Source organism: Camelus dromedarius, chromosome 25 (genome assembly GCF_036321535.1).
Source record: "Camelus dromedarius isolate mCamDro1 chromosome 25, mCamDro1.pat, whole genome shotgun sequence".
NCBI classification, from domain to species: domain Eukaryota; kingdom Metazoa; phylum Chordata; class Mammalia; order Artiodactyla; family Camelidae; genus Camelus; species Camelus dromedarius.
In genome coordinates this window covers 4093163-4113362 of record NC_087460.1, presented here as the reverse complement: position 1 = coordinate 4113362, position 20200 = coordinate 4093163, and the positions used below count along the sequence as shown (strand labels likewise).

The 20200-nt window shown below is 53.7% G+C and overlaps 1 protein-coding gene across 1 annotated transcript in view; it reads left to right on the top strand.

The window, feature by feature from the left end:
* ANO2 (anoctamin 2) overlaps window positions 1-18657 on the top strand; it is a 248636-nt gene extending 229979 nt beyond the window's left edge. The window contains exons 21-25 of the mRNA XM_031444274.2: window positions 5319-5471; window positions 5843-5895; window positions 7950-8131; window positions 15903-16008; window positions 17832-18657. Of these exons, the coding sequence (XP_031300134.2) occupies window positions 5319-5471; window positions 5843-5895; window positions 7950-8131; window positions 15903-16008; window positions 17832-18104 (767 nt within the window). The 3' untranslated portion in view covers window positions 18105-18657. The remainder of the gene's footprint in view (window positions 1-5318; window positions 5472-5842; window positions 5896-7949; window positions 8132-15902; window positions 16009-17831) is intronic.
* Window positions 18658-20200: the final 1543 nt, after the last annotated feature.

Sequence of the window (20200 nt, the reverse complement as noted above, 5' to 3'; positions counted from 1 at the left end):
GTAGAGCGACAGGTGCAAGGCATTGTGGGAGGGAGGGAGGAGGAGAGGTGCCCACGGCTCCCAGTGCTTTCCGGGGGGTAGCGGGTGGGGAGCAAGGTCCGGGAGAGTCTTCAGAGAGAAGGTTAAGCTTGAGCTGAACCTGAAATATAAATGGTAATTTATCCAGAGGACCAGAAGAGAAGGAAAATGGCAGATTGTCATGGTATGTACGAAAGCTCAGAAATACGGCAAACGTGATGAGTTTGGGGAAGTACAAATGGTTTTGAAATGGTTGAAAAGCAGGCAGAGTGTGGGCGAGGAGGGTGTGCACCTGGAAAAATAAGTGAGGGTCAGATCACAGAGGGCCCTGAGAGCCACGCCAGGGATCCGGACGGCATCGTGTGTGAGGGTGTGTGGGTCTGCGTGTGTGTGACTGTTGGGGGAGGTTGCTGTGGTCACTGAAGCAGTTTAAACAAATGAATAACAGATCCAAGTCATGTTCCATCCAGTGGTTTTCCACCCATCCTGGCCAGTTCACTCTATACCAAACATGCTATCTTCTTCTTTAAGCAGATTGTCCTGGAATTGCCCTCGCAGGATGCCATCTTGTTTCGTTTAATCCACTCCTCCTTGCTATGTTGACCTAAGCCCAGGTAATCAAGGCCAAGGCTTTAATTGTCTCCAGCACCAGGCAGCGAAGGGTTGGTAGTTAACATATTTTTAAAGGAGCCCAGCTGCTGGGGATGGAGAAGAGAAGCCAACGGGGTTTGTCCTACGAGGGTTTCCAGTCTTCCTGCTTTCAGCTCGGACTTACCGGAGCCCTTTCCAGCAGGCTGTGTGAAGGTTTAGTTGAAAATCAGCTTGTGAATTCCTCCCTAACTGGCTTGGCCAGGTTGAATCTGTTACCGGGCAAGCGGGGCCGGCTTCTTTAACGCAGCTCACGGAGGGCTTCCGGCCCTGCTTTCAGCTCGTGGAGGCTGTTTTTAGAAGCCAGTCTCGTGTTGGTGAAGACCGGTATCTTTGTGTCCTCTGAAGTGACCCCAGAAGGATGCCCATCTGATACAGCACTTAGACCTTTGATGTTTAAAAAACAAGCAAGTCTTGGATTTGGCATTTGTCTCTAGACAAATGCCAAATCCAAGACTTGCTTGTTTTTTTATATTTTCTTCTCCTCAAGAGGAAACAAAGCTGCCTATTTGTCTTGGCCTCTTTGGGTTGATTCCTGGAACTACGCCGCGTACCCAGTCCAAGCAGGCAACACCTGCAGCAATGGAGCATCTTCAGAGAGTGGCTTCTCTCAGGCCAGGGCAGCCTGGAGTAACAACAGAGGAGGGACGGGCGCGTGCTGTCACTGGCCTTGGCTGAGTCCACTCTCTTAAGGTTGTCCGGCGCTGGACACACAGACGTACCTGGCAAGGGGAAGTGGACAAGAAGTGTTTCGGGTTGGGATGCTTTCTGGGCCCTGTTAGCATCGAGTCACCACTGGGCGTTGTTTGTGTCCATAGAGAGGGACCCAGGGACCCTGTGTCTGGAGAGTTTTCGAAGGTGAAGCAGCAGACCATCCAGGCAGCCCCAGAGGAGAGGGTTCGTCTCTGCCCCTGGGATTAATGTGAAAGGAAGGGGAGGAAGTGGAAAGTTCTCTTTTTCCGTGATCCTGGCAGGACACTGGATTTCTCAGTGCCGTTCGCGTGAGTGTGGGGGAGGCATTCCAGGTGCACGTGTGGTCACTCGGAGGTCACTTGCCCCTTTCCTCCCCCGTCAGTCTCCCTGCAAAGTCCTCATGGGGGCTTTGGAGCTTTTAAGCCATTCTGCTGGGGGAAGTCACTTAGCACATTTGCTCTGTAGACCTGGGCTCACTGGACTCAAGAAGACCCACTTAGAGCTCCACCGATAAAGATACGTTCATGTCTGCACGTAAATACAGACAAGCATTTTGCAGGTTTCAGAGAACTAGTCTGACATCTGTTTTGCTTTCCTCGTTAATTCCCTCCCCCCTCCTCCCCCGCTTGCCCTCGCCCCACCCCTGACTCTGAGTGAATTCCGCAGCAAAGCCTTGTTTAAAAGACGGAATAGACCTTGCGTTTTGAACTCGCTCCCAGAGCTTGTGTTTGAAGATTTCTTCTCCGCTTCGGCCAGCCGGCTAGCCAGGCGGTCATTCCAAGGACCCAACCTTGACAGAGCTGTGCCTTCCAGTGTGTCTGGTCACCCACTGGCAGTGGCTGGTCTCCTCGGGCCTGCGGGAAGTCCACCAGGTGCCACGGCCCTCGGCCGTGATACCGCCAGGCCAGCAGGAGCCAGAGCCCATGCCTGGGGGCCCCAGCGAACTGCCAAGGCAAAAGCAGTTGTGCCGGGAAGGTTCTGTGCACGTTCTCTGTCTTGAAACTTCGACTGTGGTTAGGCTTAATCCTCTTTGAACACTTTATTTTAATTAATTAATTTGAAGTTTGGAGCCTGGTTCTTCATCCTTAATTTGGATGTCCTAGGATCTTGAAGCTTGTCCCAGAGAATGAGACCCACAGCATCACAGCAAATCAGACCTGAAGGGAATTTAACCCGGTCTGACAAGGATGCTGAAGCCCGCTGACACAGAGAGACTTGCCCAGGGAACTGTGGCTGGTGAGAAACGTATCCAGGGCCGGAGGTCGGGCCTCCTGACTCTTGTACAGTGTTCACACCCACCTTAAATTTGTGTGTTGCAGACAGACGCCGTGCTCGCTGCTGTGGACTCCAGGAAGTGCAGCAGTGCACGGAACGCCTACCATTATGGAGCAGTTATTAAGTGACGTTGCCCTGACCGCTTTTTACGTGCAGTATCATTTACCCTCAGGACAGCCTATTATTATTTTCCACAGCTTTCAACTGAAGTTAACTAAGACACAGGGAAGGTAAATAACTTAGTAAACAGGGAAGTCCTAAGAGACTGGCTTTCCTGAGACTCAGGACTGAATTTGCATCAGCACCTACGTCCTGAGCCCCGGCGTTGGATGGAGCCCTGCCTTCCTCGGGGGAAATAAAGACACATGGGTAGACTGATCACAGCAGCAGCAGTGGTGGCTGTAATGGAGGGTGTGGGAGGTGGAGGAGGGGATAATGGCTTTCATCAAGGGGATGGCATTTGAATGTTCTTGGGCAGCAGAGAAGTTTGCTGGCTGGCTGGAGATTGGTGCTTATGCCCCAGCGACTGGAGGACGCTGATGTGTTTGGGGAGAAATCTGGAGGGTGGGATGCTCAGAGTGCTGGAAGGTGGAGCTGTTGGTCTTACAGACTCCAAACTCGATCTGCTCGCCGCACAGCAGCCAATAAATCAGGAGACAAAACGCTGGGGCAAGGAATAACGACTTTACTTGAAAAGCCAGCAGACCAAGAAGGTAGGGGGCTAATGTCTTGGAGAATCATCTTATCTGAGTTAGAATTCAGGCTCCTTTTGTAACTAAAAAGGGGAGGGAGTGTGACTGGTTGTTGCAAAACTTCTTGGTGTCAGAATCCTTTGTTCTTGCAGCTGTCCAGCCAGGTCAGGTCACGACATCCCCGTAAACCTCCAACAAGACAAGTGTTACTCTCTGTTCCACAGCTTTTTATCTCTATATGAATGGGAAAATGTTATACCCTTAAAGGTCAGAGCCTTAAGAATGGCTAGCCTATCTATTTCAGGCTATAGGTGACATTCTTCTACAAAAGGTGCAGAAGCAGCATGACCAAGCACAGGGTTAGAGCTAAAGGAACAGATCTAACATGGAGTCAGATTTGCTCTTCCTATTACATTGGGAGGCAGGACTCCCACTAGAGAGACAGGTTGGGAGCAGATTGTCAAGTACCTGTACCCCAATACAGGAATCTGGATTCTATGTAGTAAAGAGGGGAGCCCACAGAAATGCTTATGAGTAGATACGTGATGGGGTCAGATCACTGGGGAGTTGGGGCTGAACTGATGCAGAAGGGTGTGAAGACCAGGGACAAGGAGACCAGGTAGGAGGTGGGGGCAGTGGTCCAGGTAGAAAGGGCGGGGGCCTGGACTCCTTGCAGCCATCTGATTGGCACTGGCCGCCTCCACTCCTTTGCCTGCCCTCCTTCTGGGCTTGGGATGCTCTCAGCCTGGAAGGACAGGCCCCTCCTTCAGGGCTAAGCTCAGGTGTCCGCACGGCGATGCCCCTTAGTCCCCACCCTGAGCGGGCTCGAGCTCTCCCCTTCTGGCCCCCACTTCTCCAGCACATTCTTCCTTCTCTCCTGACACACAGACGTCCCGTTGTGCATCTTTGTACATTTCTCCCTTCTGCTTTTCCTCCCCGCTCCTGGAAGGCAGGTCCAGACCTTTGCCTCCTGAAATACTTGGCACAGGGCCTGACATTCCGTGCGCTCTCAATAAAGGTGTGATGAATGAGTCCACTTCTAAATAAAGGCAGTGACTGCAGGTAGGGAAAGAAGAGGCCACATTTGGAAGATGGTTTTTAAGAGACAGGCAGGGGTTGGCCAGCGAATCCAGCCCACTTTATTTACTGCTTTTGTAAATAAAGTTTTACTGGAAAACAACCAAGCCTGTTGGTCCACATTTGTCTACAGCTGCTTTCACTCTGCAGCGGCCGAGTTACATCATGGCGAGACCATATGGCCTGCAAACAGAAAAATAGTTACTCTCTGCTCAGCCGGAAAGAAGAATGAAGTCATGCTATTTGCAGCAGCATGGACAGACCTAGAGATCATGGTATTAGGTGAAGTCAGTCAGAGAAAGACAGATATGTGACATCACTTACATGTGAAATTAAAAAATAATACAAATAAACATATTTACAGAACAGAAACAGACTCACAGACACAGAAAACAAACTTACGGTTACCTAAGGGCAAAGGGGCAGGAGAGTAATTAGGGATTTGGGATCAACAGACACAAACTGTTGTACATAAAATAGATAAACAGCAAGGACCTGCTGTACAGCACAGGGAACTATATTTAATATCTTATAATTACTTGAAAAGAATCTGAAAAAGAGTATACATGTAAACAAATATATGTACACGAATCACTGAGTCGTGTTGCTGTACACCTGAAACTAACACCATATCGTAAATCAATGAAAGTTTAATTAAAAAAAATTTTACTCTCTGGACCTTGGCTGAAGAAGTTTGTCGACCTGTGAGTTCAGGGGCCGGGACTGGTGCCTGGAGATAAAATGTGAAGGAGAGGAAAGAGGCAAGGCTTGGCCTTTTCTCGCCGCTCCTCGCCCACGCGGAGCTGTGCCCTCCCGTGAGGACACACAGAGGGACCCTGGGCAGAAAAGACGGGCGCCAGAGCCGCAGGGCGCGGGGTGTCTAAAGCCTGCTGTCTCTCTCTCTCTCTCTCTCAGTCATCCAGTTTGGCTTTGTCACCCTCTTTGTGGCCTCCTTCCCTCTGGCGCCCGTGTTTGCCCTTCTCAACAACGTCATCGAAGTGCGGCTCGATGCCAAGAAGTTCGTCACGGAGCTGAGGCGGCCAGATGCCGTGAGAACCAAAGACATCGGTACGTGCCCTGCTCCGAGGCCACCGCAGCCCATCCCTGGCCCTCCCTCTGACCCTCCCCCCGTCCCCTAACCCGCCCACCCCACCTTCTGGCAGGAATCAAGAGGGCTGGGTAGTCCCTTTGCCTCGTCACCCCCTCACCCTCGCATCCTCAGGTGCACGGAGGCCTTTGGAGGCCACGTTCTGCAGCCCCACTTGCCCCCGGGTTTCCAGGCAGCGGGGCACCTGGGCCTGTCCAGACAAGCCCATCCTGGGGCGCCCGGCAGGGCCGCGCTGGTAACTCGCCTGCAGAGCGTCGCTCTGAGCCGCGGCCTTGTCATCACTGGGCCGAGGGCTGAAGCGAGCCAGACGCCCTTCTTTTCTGTCTCATAGGGATTTGGTTTGACATCCTCTCCGGAATCGGCAAGTTCTCTGTCATCAGCAATGTAAGTGTTTGCACTCGTGACACCCTCGCTCTGTGGAAAGGGCTTTCCAGAGGAGCTGAGGTCTTCAGAGCAGGAAGGCAGTCCTGTAACCCCCCAGACCCTTCCATCTGGAGCTCTGGCTAAGGCAGCTGCCCCCACCCCCCAATAGTAGTGCGTACCTGTCTTCAAACTCGCCACACTGTCGCCAGACTGTGCAGCCTTGCCGTTCATTTCGCCGGGAGAAAGAAAGGTAGTTACCCACCAGAATGCATGCCTCGGCCGTAAAAGTCCATATCAGATCTTTCCTCGGAGCCAAGGATAATGAGGAAGGAATTCCACATATCTGTCCATCTCTGTCCTTTCTTTTTCTGCTCCGGACACACCGCACCTGGAGCCCGGCCCAGGCTGCAGCTCCTAATTACGGCCCCTCCGAATTGTCAGCGTGAAACCCGAATTATCCCCGGGGACTGTGCAGGTTCAGATAGGACCTGGAAGAGCGGGGTCCTGCCTGCTCCGCCCTCCTTCACTGCCTTGCTGGACGGGACCACTTTTCCAAGGACCTCCTGCTGGGCCCGAGCCAGCCAGCTCCTTTGGCGTCTGCATTCCGTGGCCCGGCGGGGCCCCCTCTTCCACCTCCCAAGAAAGTCTCAGCCCCCATATCGCACATCAAGAGAGCCAGAGCCCTTTTCCCACTGCGAGAGAAATGCTGACGCCGGCCGTGGCTCCCTGCTCGGAACACGCCAGGTGGCAGGGGCATGAGGACAGGCAGAGGGGGTCAGCCTGTCGCGTTTGGAGTGTTTGACGCAGGAAGCGCACACCTCAGGGCTGAGAAGCCGGGTGCCATTTGGAACATGGATCTGTGGCTACTTCTCCTTTTCCTTAGGTTTATTTATTTCTTTATTCTTAGAGGAGGCACTGGGGACTGAACCCAGGACCTTGTGAATGCTAAGCACGCGCTCTACCACTGAGCTCTACCCTCCCTACCCGTAGCTACTTTGGAATCTTCTAGAAAAGAGGCCCTGAGTACCAAGCTCTTTTCCTCTCGACAACAGAATGACAGGACGTTTACCTTCCCTGGCCTAAGACTTCTTTACTGCTCTGTAAAAATGGGAGGGAGTTGCTAGTCCTCACCAAACAGGATCATTCTGGAAGTTAAACAGGATGACGGAAGGACACGTGGCAAGTCCTAAGGGGGTTGCAGCTGTGGTTATAAGCAAGCGCCCCATTCTCAGAAGTGGTTACAGCCATGGACACTCACGTACACATGAAGAAAACTACCGAAACTTCATTTTTTAAAGGGCTTTAATTGTCGGTGTGGAGGACAGTGTAGACACCTGCCGGAAAGATTTAAGATTTTCTTGGCAGGAAGTCCCCCCACATTCAAACAGGCCATCATTCATGTGTCATTTGGTTCGCGCCGTAGACACTTACGGAGCGCTTAGGTGTGCCAGGCACTACGTCGGGGTTGTGCGGTTCCATCCAGCAGGACCCCCCCCCTCCGTGTCTCACTTCTTCTAAGAAAAATGGACAAGAGGACGATTTCGTTACATATGTGCTCACGAGGGCTGAGAGATGGTGGTCAGATTGAGGTTGACTGTGGGACCACAGCCTTGGTACTCCTGGCTTTCTGGGGTCACTCAGGACTAGATGTCCTTGGTCATTCAGTGTCCTTGCCTATCACACGTACGGGGCACGCTCATCACTGTTGGTCATTTTCTCAGAAAATCTTCCACTCCGTTTTGGCGTGCCCGATGCCAGCGTCCATTCAAACACCTCAGAGGTGATCTACACCTCCCGCACCCATGGTCCAAACTGACTTAGCATCCTTTGCTACGGTGGTTGCAGTTTGCTCTCGTGATGGCCGCTGCCTTGTGGGTTTCCTTAGGCATGTCCAAGATGGGAGAGCCAGGAAAGTGAGCTGCATGAGCTCAGGGGAAAGGACTCCGTGTCAGTCAGAGCAGCGTGTCTGCAGGGGGAGCCCAGGTGGGTGGGGACAGCCTCTTAGCCGGATGCACCTGTGCCCCTGGGAGCACCCATCCTGACCATTCCTCGGGCGCTTGTGGTTCTGCCCCCAGGCCTTTGTCATCGCCGTCACCTCCGACTTCATCCCCCGCCTGGTGTACCAGTACTCCTACAGTCACAACGGGACCCTGCACGGCTTTGTCAACCACACCCTCTCCTTTTTCAACGTCAGCCAGCTGAAGGCGGGCACGCAGCCTGAGAACTCGCAGTTTGACCAGGAGGTTCAGTTCTGCAGGTAAAGTGGTCGGGAGCAGGAGGGCAGCAGAGGACCAGAAGTGATCAATCCAAGTAATTATCTGGATGACCTAGAATTTAATCATTCTCCTTTCCCTCTGTCTCCTACCCCCCCCCCCATCACTATCAGTCAATTTTGATGAATCAACAAATACTGAGTGCCTTTTACTGGACAATTAGGGAGAAGACAAAAAAGTATGTAGACCCATCCTTACCGTCAAGGAGAGGCTGGTTTGGGGTGGGGCTGGGAAGGAAACAGGCAGAGCAGGTAAGACATTGCAGGTTTCTCAGTGATTGTATCTAGTGTGGACCGTGAGCACTGTGAGTGTTCAGAGGAGAGGGAGCTCAGGGGGGCTGGATGGAAAGGGGAGGCTCCTTGGAGGGGCCCCGAGGAGCTGAGGGACAGTAAGAGAACATGTCCTGGAAGGGGTGTCGGCGTGGGCCAGGTCGTGGGCGTGGGGATGACTTGGGGACATTAGGTAAACCCTCAGGAGCTGGACGACGTGGTCCACAAGGGGAGTGCTGGGGAGATAATGACAGAGAATAATAGATGACAGAGGAAACAGAAGATTAGAGAAACTCCTGGAGTCGTGTAAGCTAGAGCAGTGTTGAACTTGACAGGTAGGATGAGGTAGCTAATGGGAAGTCTTGCAATCTTACAGGAATTTTAATGTGATGCAGTAGGAAGTAACTGACCTTTTTAGGGCCAGGGAATTAGAGGAGAACGTGTAGGCTTAGGGAAATTAATCTGGTCTCAGAGAGGAAAGTGGACTAGAATTGGGGGAACGAAAGGGGAGCAGCTGGGGTGCTAAATCCTTCACCTGCGAACCATGATAGGAGAGTGGTGGAAGGAGTTAAGAGACAGAGAGATGAGCTGTTTAATAGAATATGTTACAGAGCCAGGGACAAGAGATGTAAGAGAGACTCTGAGTCAGTGATATCTCCCAAGTTTGGACCCAGGTCAGAGAACTGAGAAATCATGGGTCCGTTGACAGGTCCGAGAAAATGCGAATAGAATCTGATTTTACAGCACATATAGTGAATTTGAGTTTAATTATGTTGCATTTGAAATGATGGTAGGAAACCTAAGGGGCAGTTTCCACCTAAGTCCCAGAGAGAGGAGCAGGAATTCCTGAAGGGACCAGGTTAGGGTCATGACTGCAGTCCGTCAGCCCAGGGGGTCATTGAAGCCAAGAAACAGAAAATTGTCCCGAGCTGGGCACATAAAAAGAAGACGAGCAGAGGAGAATAAATGCTTTAACCTTTTTGTACCTTGGTTACGGGATAGTCCCCCCAAAGGACCTGATCAAAGATCAGATCTCATGTATTTAAAAAAAAGAACAATGACACAACAGAAGCCAAAACCTGGAGCAATGTATTGAAGGGCCAGTGGGGGGCTTTCTCGAACCGTCGTCCCCAAGAGTGTCTGATGTAGAAGCTGCCAGTGCCGCCGCCGCCGCCGAAGTGCCCGGCTGTGTTTGCAGCCGCGAGGGCCCTGGGCGTGTCTTCACACCTCCCCAGCAGGGACACCTCGGTGCCCAAAGGCAGGTGTTTGTGGGGTGGCTGCATATGCTCAGACTCAGTCTGAGATCATGCAAGAGAGGAACCGGTTTGGTCTTCCCAACCCCGATGACTGAGTTAAACCGCCTTCCCCGTATGTGATTTAAATAGAAGGGTATTCTGGTCCCAGGAGTGGTAACTTTAGGGTTTAACTCTAGCCAACCAGAAAGGCTCAAGATCAGGGTCAGATCCAAGAACAGATGATCCATTTATTCATAGATATTGATTTATATAGCCAAGAGGTTTCTGGCACTTTTGCATCTTGGGGCTTTAAAGAGTCTAACTCTTGGACTTCAGTCATGTGCAGGCGGATTTGCTACCCCCCTGCCCTGCCCTGCCCAAGGGGCACTGCTGGCGTGCCAGGCTGTCTGTCCGCGTGCTGGACGTCGGTCTGCAGATCCACTGGACACAGGGTCTGGACCAGCTGGAGGCCTTTTCTGGTAGCATCTAAACCTGCTCCGGCAGGGTGCGTGAAGTCAGCCCACACCACGTTAAACCGAGGGGCACTGGGAGGTGAGATGTACAAAATCGTTAAGTACAGAAATCGTCTTGCAGATACCGCTCATTCTACATAAAAAGGAACTTCAACTTAGAAAGATGACAGTGGTTTCCAGGGACAGATCTTGAACTAAAGCTCACATCTATCCAAGGACACAGGCTTCGACCCCTATGCACCGCGGGGAGCAGCACGAGTGTGCCTTGGCAGGTCGGGGAGCAAGGCTAGCAGTTTCTTTAGCTGGTCTAGAAGCATGTGTCTGTCCAGAGCACCGGGGGGCTCTGACCTTGCCCTTGACCATCAGATCTTCCAGTAATACTATGAGTATACTTTCCAGATCTATCAGTGGCATAAACTGACTTAAACACAGTGGGGCTTTAATGGCCCCCATGTTGAAAGTTGAGGGTTAGAGTTCTTGGAGGGGATACTGGGGATTGAACCCAGGACCTCGTGCGTGTGAAGCATGCAGTCCACCACTGAGCTAGACCCTCCCCGCTCTTACTGGGTTACGTTTTCAGTAAAGAGCTGCCCTACCCTGAAGTGTAAGCTGAAGTCAAGAGAACGGGGTCAGCGTACCACCTGGCTGTGGCATCTTAAGTTTGTACACTTTGGGGGCTGCCTTCCCTAGGTGGGTAAGGTTTGATGATGGAAATCTCTGCCCCAGGTGGGTCCTAGTCACTGGGTGGCGTGTGAACCTGTCTGGCTCGCCAAATTCTCTCGAGATTTGGGAAGCAGAGGCATAAAGTACTGATGTCGTTGTAAGCCAAGAATTGCCAATGGTTGTTATAAATAGAAGTGGAGGGGTGGGGGGAAAGAGAGAAAAAGAGAGAGGGAGGTATTGAGAATGGGACTGCAGGAGAGGGAGAGATGGAGAGAAACACGGACAGCACTAGAACGAGCCCCAGAGCCAGCATTCAGAACCGCTTCCATGGTGGGAAATGAAAAGTTCGCCCTGATTTTCTGGCAAATAGTGTTGGGAACTCCATGACCCTTCTTATTCTTAGCTTTCAGTGACCTCTGGAGATAAATGTGGTCAAATAAAACTGAGGTTCCGGGCTCCAGCCCGGCCTCGCCAGAGAGAGGTATCTTAAAAATAGCAGTAAAAGTTAGGACGAATCTCCGGCTGCCCATTGGCGATGCATTCCCTGCGTTTTTGGAGCGAAGTCTGCCTCTGCCATCGAGCTGCTCCGGCAGGGCTGCGCCGTGATGTCAGTCTGCAGGCATGATGAGAGGTCATTTGACAGGGTCGAGGGGCCACTGTGTCCTGCAGGCTGGATGGTGGCTCAGGCTCCTGGCTTGGCTGGAGGGGAGTGGGGAGGCCAGCAGGGCGGGGTCTGGCCGGGGACCTGGGCCCCATAGCTGAAGGAGCCCGCCCGGGCTCGGGCAACCCACTGAAACAGCACCCTTGGGTGGCCCCTGCGGGTTTTTCTGCAGGGCCCAAGTTCTTTCCTATCCAAAGTCCTGTGAGTTCCCTTCCAGTGCCTGGCTGCCTCTCAGCTGCTCCTCTCTGAGACCAGAGGGAGAGCCAGCTTCCCCAGGCCATGCCTGTCCCTAACTTATTAACCACTGTATTAATATGGTCCTCGTTAGTTCCTAATCACCTGTGCCGTTTTCCCTTGTTAAAGGCCGGTTTCAGAAGGCATGTTCAAGTAGCTCAGAAGATATGAAAACACAGTAATGCAATTGTCTTCGGCATTAATATGACATTACATTCCACTGGGACTATGAAAAAGATTTTTTATATACTGCTGATTGGAGTTGAGAGAGGCATTTACTAACTGGTTGATAATGTAGCTAAAACGTGATTTAAAACACTCCATCCCCAAATGTTGACGACCTCAGCTTGCTATGTCGACACCTTCCTGCCCTCAGTGATGCTGTGTTGTGACGAATCGTGCAGGTGCCACTGTCCCTGGTCACCCTGCAGGTGAGGATGGGAGGGGAACATCGGAGCCGGGAGTCTCCCTTCCCTGTCCGCATCTCAGTTTCCCCATCTGTGAAATGGGGATGTGGAATAAACAATCTCCAAAAATTCTTTTCTACTTATTTTTAAATAATTAATAGTCAATGACACATGTCATATATTACTAATTTATTTCTGCAAAAATTCTAAGTGTTACCGGCAGCCTCTCCAACTCTGTCCCACCTCCGCCCAGCCCTGCGCAGACTCGGGCACGTTCCCAGCAGTCGCCACATCGCGGTGGGTCTTCCTCAGACAACTTCCCCGTGCTTTCACATAAAAATGAACTTACGGAACCTTTAAGATGTAGTTTCCTGGGTTTGTTTTATAATAATGAAAAATATTTTGAGCTAATAGGAATCTTATTGCTTTACATGATATATAAATTCAACCCAATGTGATTATTTCACAGTGTTAGAACAGGCTAGGTAAAAAAATTTTTTTGCAAGATTTCTTTTTTAATTACTGTTTTATTTTGGAATAATTGTAGATTCACAGTAAGTTTAAAAAGAAGCACAAAGAGGCCCCGTGTGCCCTTCACCCAGTTGCCCCCAGCGGTAACATCTTAGTAACTCTAAGAAAAGCCAGGTGAAAGATTAACGCGACTTTACAGCCGAGGTGTCACGTTGACTTCTGGGCCACTTCCCCTGATTGTACGAGGCTCTGCCTCACTGAACACTCTTGTTTTGCTCCTGGAAGCTTCGTATAAAAATAATCTTGGCTTAACTGAATATTGCCATTTAGATGCATTCTTCCTTTGAAATTATGAACTTCTTAATTATAAAACTCTCCCTCTGTATGTACGTGTGTGTATATACGTACGTATAAAAGGGGAGGACTGTCTTCTCAGCCCCCACCCCAGTCGTTCTCTCCCAGAAGGAACCATTTTCTGTGGAAGCCTCCAGAAATCACATTCACACGAGCTGCCTTATTTAATTCTCACTGTGTCTTCCCCTAACAGTCAAGACCCTGGCCGTCAGAGGGCCGGCAACTTGCTGCTGGAGGACACAGGTCAGCGATGGTGGGGGCGGGGTCAGGCCTTCGCCTGCTGCCTCCAAAGCCCGCGCCTTTGCCGACGCTGCGCACTGGGCTCAGAAGCAAAATAGACAGACAGCTGTCCCCACACCGGACACAAGTCCGTTAACCACCCTGTCTTATGTGGACATTCCTAGTCTTAAAACTAATGATCTCTTTGTTTAATAAGTGCCTTCTGGTTTCTTAGGATGAAACCTTTCAACGATTACGAAATCTGAACTTAGGTTAGACTGTACGCGAGCCACTCCTCACCGGGGCAGAGGCTTTCTGGAGTCGGTGTTTTTCAAACTGCGTCTCACAGTTCGTTGGTGGCTTAGAAAGTCACTTTAGTGGGTCATGATCAGCGTTTCAAAGACGAGGATAGGAGAAAACAGTGCACTGCACACAGCAAAAATAAGTAGGTGTGGGGTAATTTTTGTTTCCGTGATGTATACGTACATGTGCATGAACGTGAGAGGCATGCTTACAGCTGGCCACTGCTCTTAGGGTTTGCTTTGGGAAGAGAAATGTGAACAGACGCAGCATTCATTAAACTGCGTGTTGCTGTTTTCCGGGCATAACTTGCCCTGTAGTTCCTGACAAGGCACCCTTAGTGTGTTGGCAGAGTGGGGTTGCAAGTCGACCTTGCTGGACGTATCTGTGTGTTAATCTTTCCCCAGATCGTGGATTAGATGGACGTGCCTGCTAGATTCAAAACATGTTTTGGACACTCAGGGAGGGCAAAGTGACATTTCCAAAAGCTGTGGTGAGTCAGTATCAGAAGTGGACCAGAATTAGATTATTTACGGATTCTTTGCAGACTGGGAAAAAAGAGGGGTGAGCAGCGTCTGTCATCCTGAGGTCAGGGAGCAGCTGTTCCTCCATCGATGGAGCTGGAGCACCAGAGAGAGGGACTTGACCGCAGCAGCAGGGTTTGGGCTAGACCTGGGGGAGGATTTCCCCACAGTCAGGAGTCGGGGTGCGTGCGTGCCTCACCCCCTCCTCCAGAGGTCCTGAGAAAAGTGAGATAAATTCTCTCCTGCCCTGGGGTTTGGGGGGGACAGCAGGAGGGTGGGAGGAGCCTGAGTTTTTTCCCACCCAGGATGTCCGTGTTCCCTTGGCCGCACCCTCCCTCCCTCCCCGCAGCCGGGTGATCTGGAGCTGGCGTGTTTCTGTCCTCAGCCGTGGATGGCTGGGACCAATCCCGTGCTATTGTGCTGGGCTGCCGTTAGCTTTGCTTTTCATCCGGATGTCAAACCAAGCCTGCAACAGCTGCGATCAGCTGTTGGAAGAGGGGGGTCGGGTGGGGAGGGGGCAGCCCCTGGCTCGGCACCCACCTCTTGGGTCACCTCCCTCTGTGGCTGCCTCTGCAGCTGGGGCTCTGTCTTTTTCTGTGCGTCTCTTTTCGTCTTCCTCTTTCTTTCCCTCCTCTTCTCTCATCTCCTCTTGGGTAATTGGAAGTCCTCGTGCTCCTACACAGATCTTTTAGAGCAGCGGGTTCATTCAGGGCAGGGGAGGGACAGAGAGCACCCACTTCCGAGTCCCCCACCCCAAACTGCAGCTGGCAGCGAGGAGCTTTAGGCCAGTAGGAGAAAAGCCTGAATTCAGCCAGACTTGGATTCTCACCTGGACTCCACCCCTTGCTTCTCGGAGCCTCAGTTTCCTCCTGGGTGACACAGGGCTCTCCATGCCAGCGTGAGATGTGGTGAAGGTTCAATGAGCCGCCCTCCAGAAAAGCTCCTTGCTGGGGGATAGACACGCACAGTGCCTGCAGCACATGCTGGTTTTCCTTCCTGGCTCCTTCGGGGACCGAATCCCTCCCCCGCCTTCCTGGGCAGCCGCGCAGCCCGCTTGGCGGCCCAGTGCCACCGCCGCCCTTGCTCCAGCCCAGGGCTTGTTTTGCAGTTACAGTGCGTCAAAGATGTGTTGAACTCCATGGGGAAAACAGTTCCGTGACAGGGCGTAATTCTTCTGGTACCAGCTCTTGTCATTTTTCCAAGCTTAGAAAAAGAAGTGAGTCTGAGAAAATAAACCATCTTTTGACATGAGTCATCCCAGGCAGGGCGGGAGGCTGGGGGGACGGCAGCCGCGAGAAGCAGGCCTAGACAGCTCCGTGCTCTGAGCTCCCACCAGGCACCAGTTTCTTAAGCCACATGGATGGATAGTAAAGACGCTTAGTAAAAGAGGCTACTGGCCAACTGTGGCTGTCACCGCCTCCCTCCCCAAGTTCCATCAGCCTTCAGCTTGGTCTGAATTGGCCGTGAACTAAGGCCAGCCCCTCTCATGGCCGTGGCCCCAAAGCAGCCGTCTGGGGAAGATGCCGGGACCGTCTGCTGGCATCCGTACCCTCACTGAGCCCACAGACTGCAGAGCACGGACACGGCGTCTGGGGGTCCCCCCTCCCCTCTCAGAGCCCACGGGCTGGTGGAGCCGAGATGGGTCCACCGTACTGGGATGCTCTCATGATTCTTGGGCTCCTCCAGAAGGAAACTCCAAAGGAAGCTTCTGGGGGTGTTGGAGAGACAGTAGGAAGGACATTTCTGGGCTGATGTAGGCTTGTTTTGGACTTTGGTGCTTTGTTGGACATCGTAGTCTGGAGCGGGGATTCCTGCCTCTGCCCCCTGTTCCCCAATTCTGAGAGCCAGGGGCCTGCCTGCTGCTTTGACCTCTGAGGTCACACCCAGAAAAGGCCCCCTTTCCCTCATCTCCTCCCGTCTTAACATCGCCTTTCTCTCTGGGCAGGTTTAAGGATTACCGGGAGCCGCCCTGGGCCCCGAACCCATATGAGTTTTCCAAACAGTACTGGTCTGTTTTGTCTGCCCGTCTGGCTTTTGTCATCATCTTCCAGGTGAGTTGTTCAGACAAGGCAGGGCCGGTTAGGATCCAGGCTGTGGGGTGCAGACAGCCAGGTCTGCGGGTTTTCAGGGCCTTCCTTCGGGTGCGGCAGGCTGCGGGGAGAGCCCCCTGCCCTGGACGAGGGCTCTCGTTAATGGATGGGTTTGCAGAAAGAGAAGAAAGCTCAGAGTAAGGTTACAGGGCAGATGTGCAGCCAGTGGCAGGGTGGAGATCATTCCCATTTAAACCGAAGACAAGGAAGAGTGGGGAGAGAGGGGGAAACCAGAGTCTCAGCCTAAATGCAGACAAACAGCCCCTCCTGGACTTTGCCGCCCAAGAAAGGGTTTGCGTTCTGACCCTTTCTTCCCCCTCCACTAGCCCCCTCTTTTGTTGCGTTGTTTTAGCCCCTGAGACGTCTGGTGGGAAAGGCCCTGGAGCCATCCGGCCGCCCCCGCTGAATAGCAAACCCGAGGGGGGACTCCGTCTCCCACAGTAGCCGTGGCTACCGTTGCCACGCTGCGGCCCCCGCTCCCACCGGGGGCCTGCCGGCCTTCCCCCGGGGCTGGTCCAGCCCAGACCCTTTCCCATCGGCTCCCCAGGCTTGGTATTCCCTGAAGGCAGGTCTCTGGAGGGCTCTAAGGTGTCCTGCCCCCGGCCCCCGGCCCCGGAAGTGGACAAACCCCCCAGCTCGTCTTTCACACGGAGAGCACGGGCATTCTTTCTCGGAGAGATGGGCGACACCGTGAGCGACGCTCACACGCTCACACGTCCCCCGGCGGCCCCGCCTGCACTCTGCCCTGCGTCCCAGGTCACTTTCACTCCCGGGAGGACTCGGGTTAAAACTCAAGTGTGTGGCTTAACGGCTGCAGGTCTCCGAAAGCACTCGGGACCCTGTGTGAGTGGCCACTGTCTCCCCAAGCCTTCCCTGGGCACCAGGGCCGTGCAGGGTTCAAGGTCAAGCAGGGGACAGGTTTAGAGCCTGGAGGACTAGAGGATGGCAGTGCTCTGTCTCCTCAGGGCCATCACTGTTCTCTGGAGGGGAGGGAGTGCCTGAGCATACGATGGGCAGGCAGAGAAGACCAGAGGTGGGGGGCCGAGGGGTGCCCTGCGGAAGGATTGGGAACCAGAGTGTAAAGGGAGCTGGCCTTCCGTGGGCCAGGCTGGCACCATCAGAACATCTTCACCCACTAAATAGAAACGCTCCCACACGTGTCTACAGGGGAGGGGATGTGGCTCAGCAGGGAGAAGGGAGCCAGTTCCAGGTGTGCGCGGAAGCTCAGAACCCACGGAGGCGGGCAGGGCGCAGGGCCCAGGCAGGCGGTGTGACCGGAGAGGCTGTGATGGTGAACGTGGGGCCGGCTGAGGCCAGAGTTCAGTGCAGAAACCACAGGCCCACCTCGGATGCGGGGGCGGAGAGTCAGCTGGGAGGAAGAGGGGGCGACTGGCCCAGGGAGAGCCCCGGGGGGACTGACGGGACTCACAGCAGCTCCTCTGGATGATCTGGGGCCTGGGGGCAAGAGCAGGACGCCTGGGGGCATGGAGGAGGGCAAGAAGCAACTGTCAGCCCGTGCAGGAGCGGGGCTCCGGGAGGTGGACGCTGTCCCTGCTCCACTTTCACGCAGGGACCACGAGGGACAGCGCCGCGCCTCGGCCGGGATCCCCACTAGTCAGCAGAGGAGTCGGGGCGACACAGGGGCCCTCTGCGCCCTGGGTCTGGGGTCTGGGCTGCTCACCACGCCCCCTCCGCCAGCCCCCCCACCGGGCCCTCCGCCCCGGGCAGTGGAGCGACTCGGCCTCCCCCACCCCACCCCCTCTCTCCCACCCTGGCTCGCACAGAACCTGGTGATGTTCCTGAGTGTCCTCGTGGACTGGATGATCCCGGACATCCCCACCGACATCAGCGACCAGATCAAGCGGGAGAAGAGCCTGTTTGTGGACTTCTTCCTGAAGGAGGAACACGAGAAGCTCAGGCTGATGGAGGAGCACCCAAGGAGGAGCCCAGGCACCGGCCGCCGCAGCAGGAGTAGCCCGACAGCCAGCCCGGCGCCCTCGGGCCGGAGCCAGCTGGGCAGCAGCGTGTCCTCGGGGTCCCAGCACACCAACGTGTGAGCCCGGGGTCCCCACCCGGGCGGCGGCAGCAGAGACCCGCACAGGGCATCCTTCCATCGGATCTGGCCCCAGGGGCTCTTGAGAAGGGCGTGTGTGTGAAGAGAGATTAGAAAGAGTGAGGCAGGGACTGGGTGCAGGAGGCAAGAGCAATGATGCCATGTCTCAGGAACTTCAAGCTTGAGTTTCTTTTAGGTCCTCTTTGGAGCTGTGTCCTTTGGGGGACTGGTGCCCCATTTTGCCTCCATCAGCGAAAGAATTGGGTCTCCCCCCGAGTCCCCAGGCACCATGAACCTGCTCCCTCCGGTACCCTCCCCACGTTTGGGTGGCCACGGGCTGTGAGAAGCGCAGTCCCCTCGTAAGTGATCACCACCCCCATCACTTTGAGCAAACCCTCTGCGTCACTGTCACGGCCTCAGTGGATGCAAATGAAGTTCCAAGACTGATTGCTGTGGCCTCTGGATCTGAGGCTGAGGAGCAAAGGTCCAGACCTGGGCTTGTCTCCAGTTCGTGTCACAGGGTTGCTTTGAGCTAAATGTAACTAACCATCATTTTACGCAGGTTCAGATTTAAAATAATAAATTGAAACATTCTTTATAAAGATGCATGTCCTGTCTTTCATTCTCTCCTCTTACTTCCTACCGATAATTATGGAGCTCCCATGGCTGCCGGGATTGTTCTCGGACGAGAGATTCTGCAGAGGACGAGAGATGAAACCCCACCTCCTGGAGTTACGTCCTGGGGAGAGGAGGACAGTGAGCCGGTGAATGTGTATTCCAGGCGGTAATAGACACAGTCGGATAAGGGCGACAGGAGATGTGAGGGCGCCGGAGGGGAGGGGTTGGACATTCTGTGTATGAATTAACGACAAACCCAGGGTGGTCCAGAGGTCACCTAACACCGTCGATTGGTAGAAGCCTCCCGAGCTTTGCCGGGAGGTTGTGGGCTGTAGCGGGAAGCCAAGGCCAGGCGTCGTGTATCACTGCCTTTCACACACCTCCACCCACCTGCTGCTGAACATTAGTCGTGCCGTCCCTTCCCCCGGACCTGGCCCCGGCCCCTTGCACACCAGTCTGACTAACATCCAGCTCAGTCAGAACGAAGCCGTCGGGGGGGCCATACTGCAGAGGAGGGATGGGAGCTGTCCTTTGGAGGTTTCGGCACATCCGGGGATGCCAGGAGCCGTGGCCGCTGGTCCACTCATCACTGCCACTCACCGCGGCTGCTTGTTTCCTGCTGGGAGCCTCGGGGATTGCACTGCCTGCCAACCCTTGCTCTGGAAAAGTGGTCCCTTCTTTTATGGGGACATCAGGGCATAGACACAGCTCTTAGTAAGAGCAGCGGGCACTCCTGTTCCTGCCTCTCGTGCACCAGTAATCCTGCAGTCAACCTTGGTTACAGCGCACCTTAACGTTCAAGCTTAACATTGGAGCTGAGACTCAACCTACGGTGGTATAAACACATCTCAGCATCTTATAACAGGATTTGGCTTTTTGGGGAGAATGGAGTGGCCGATGGGAGGAAAATTTTACTTCAAGGGGCAGTAATGACACGGGGCCTCCAGGCCCATAAACGGGGGACACCCGTGGAGATTCCCACCCGTGTGGGTGGCACGATGCTTCTGGGAAGCAGTGATGGTCCACTGGCCTCCGTCACCAAGATACCCACTTGGCACCAGCTGAGCCATACCCAAGCCCAGGGGTGGCTGGGGGCTGGTTCAAGACCCTACCTCTTTTCCTTCTTTTTAAAATGAAACATTTCTACGTGATCATCCAGGGGACACTTGCACCCCCAAGAAAGATTCAGTCTCTAGGAAACGGAAGAACAAAGTAAACTCACCCACAGCCCCCAAACCATCATCCACGTCGACAGTTGCTGCGTTTCTTCCAGACTCTTGTTCCCTCTCACACGTCTGTGTTTTCAAGGACAATTATGCCACGTGGGGAGTCTTGTCCCCTTTCGTCGCCTCACACCTCGTCAGTCTTTTTAATCCCATAAATTTAGGCTCATCCACTGGAAAGCAGGGACTGAACACCTGCGTGCGCCGGACTCATGTTAGACACTTGGGCTGCATCACTCAAGGCGACAGAGTCCTGCCC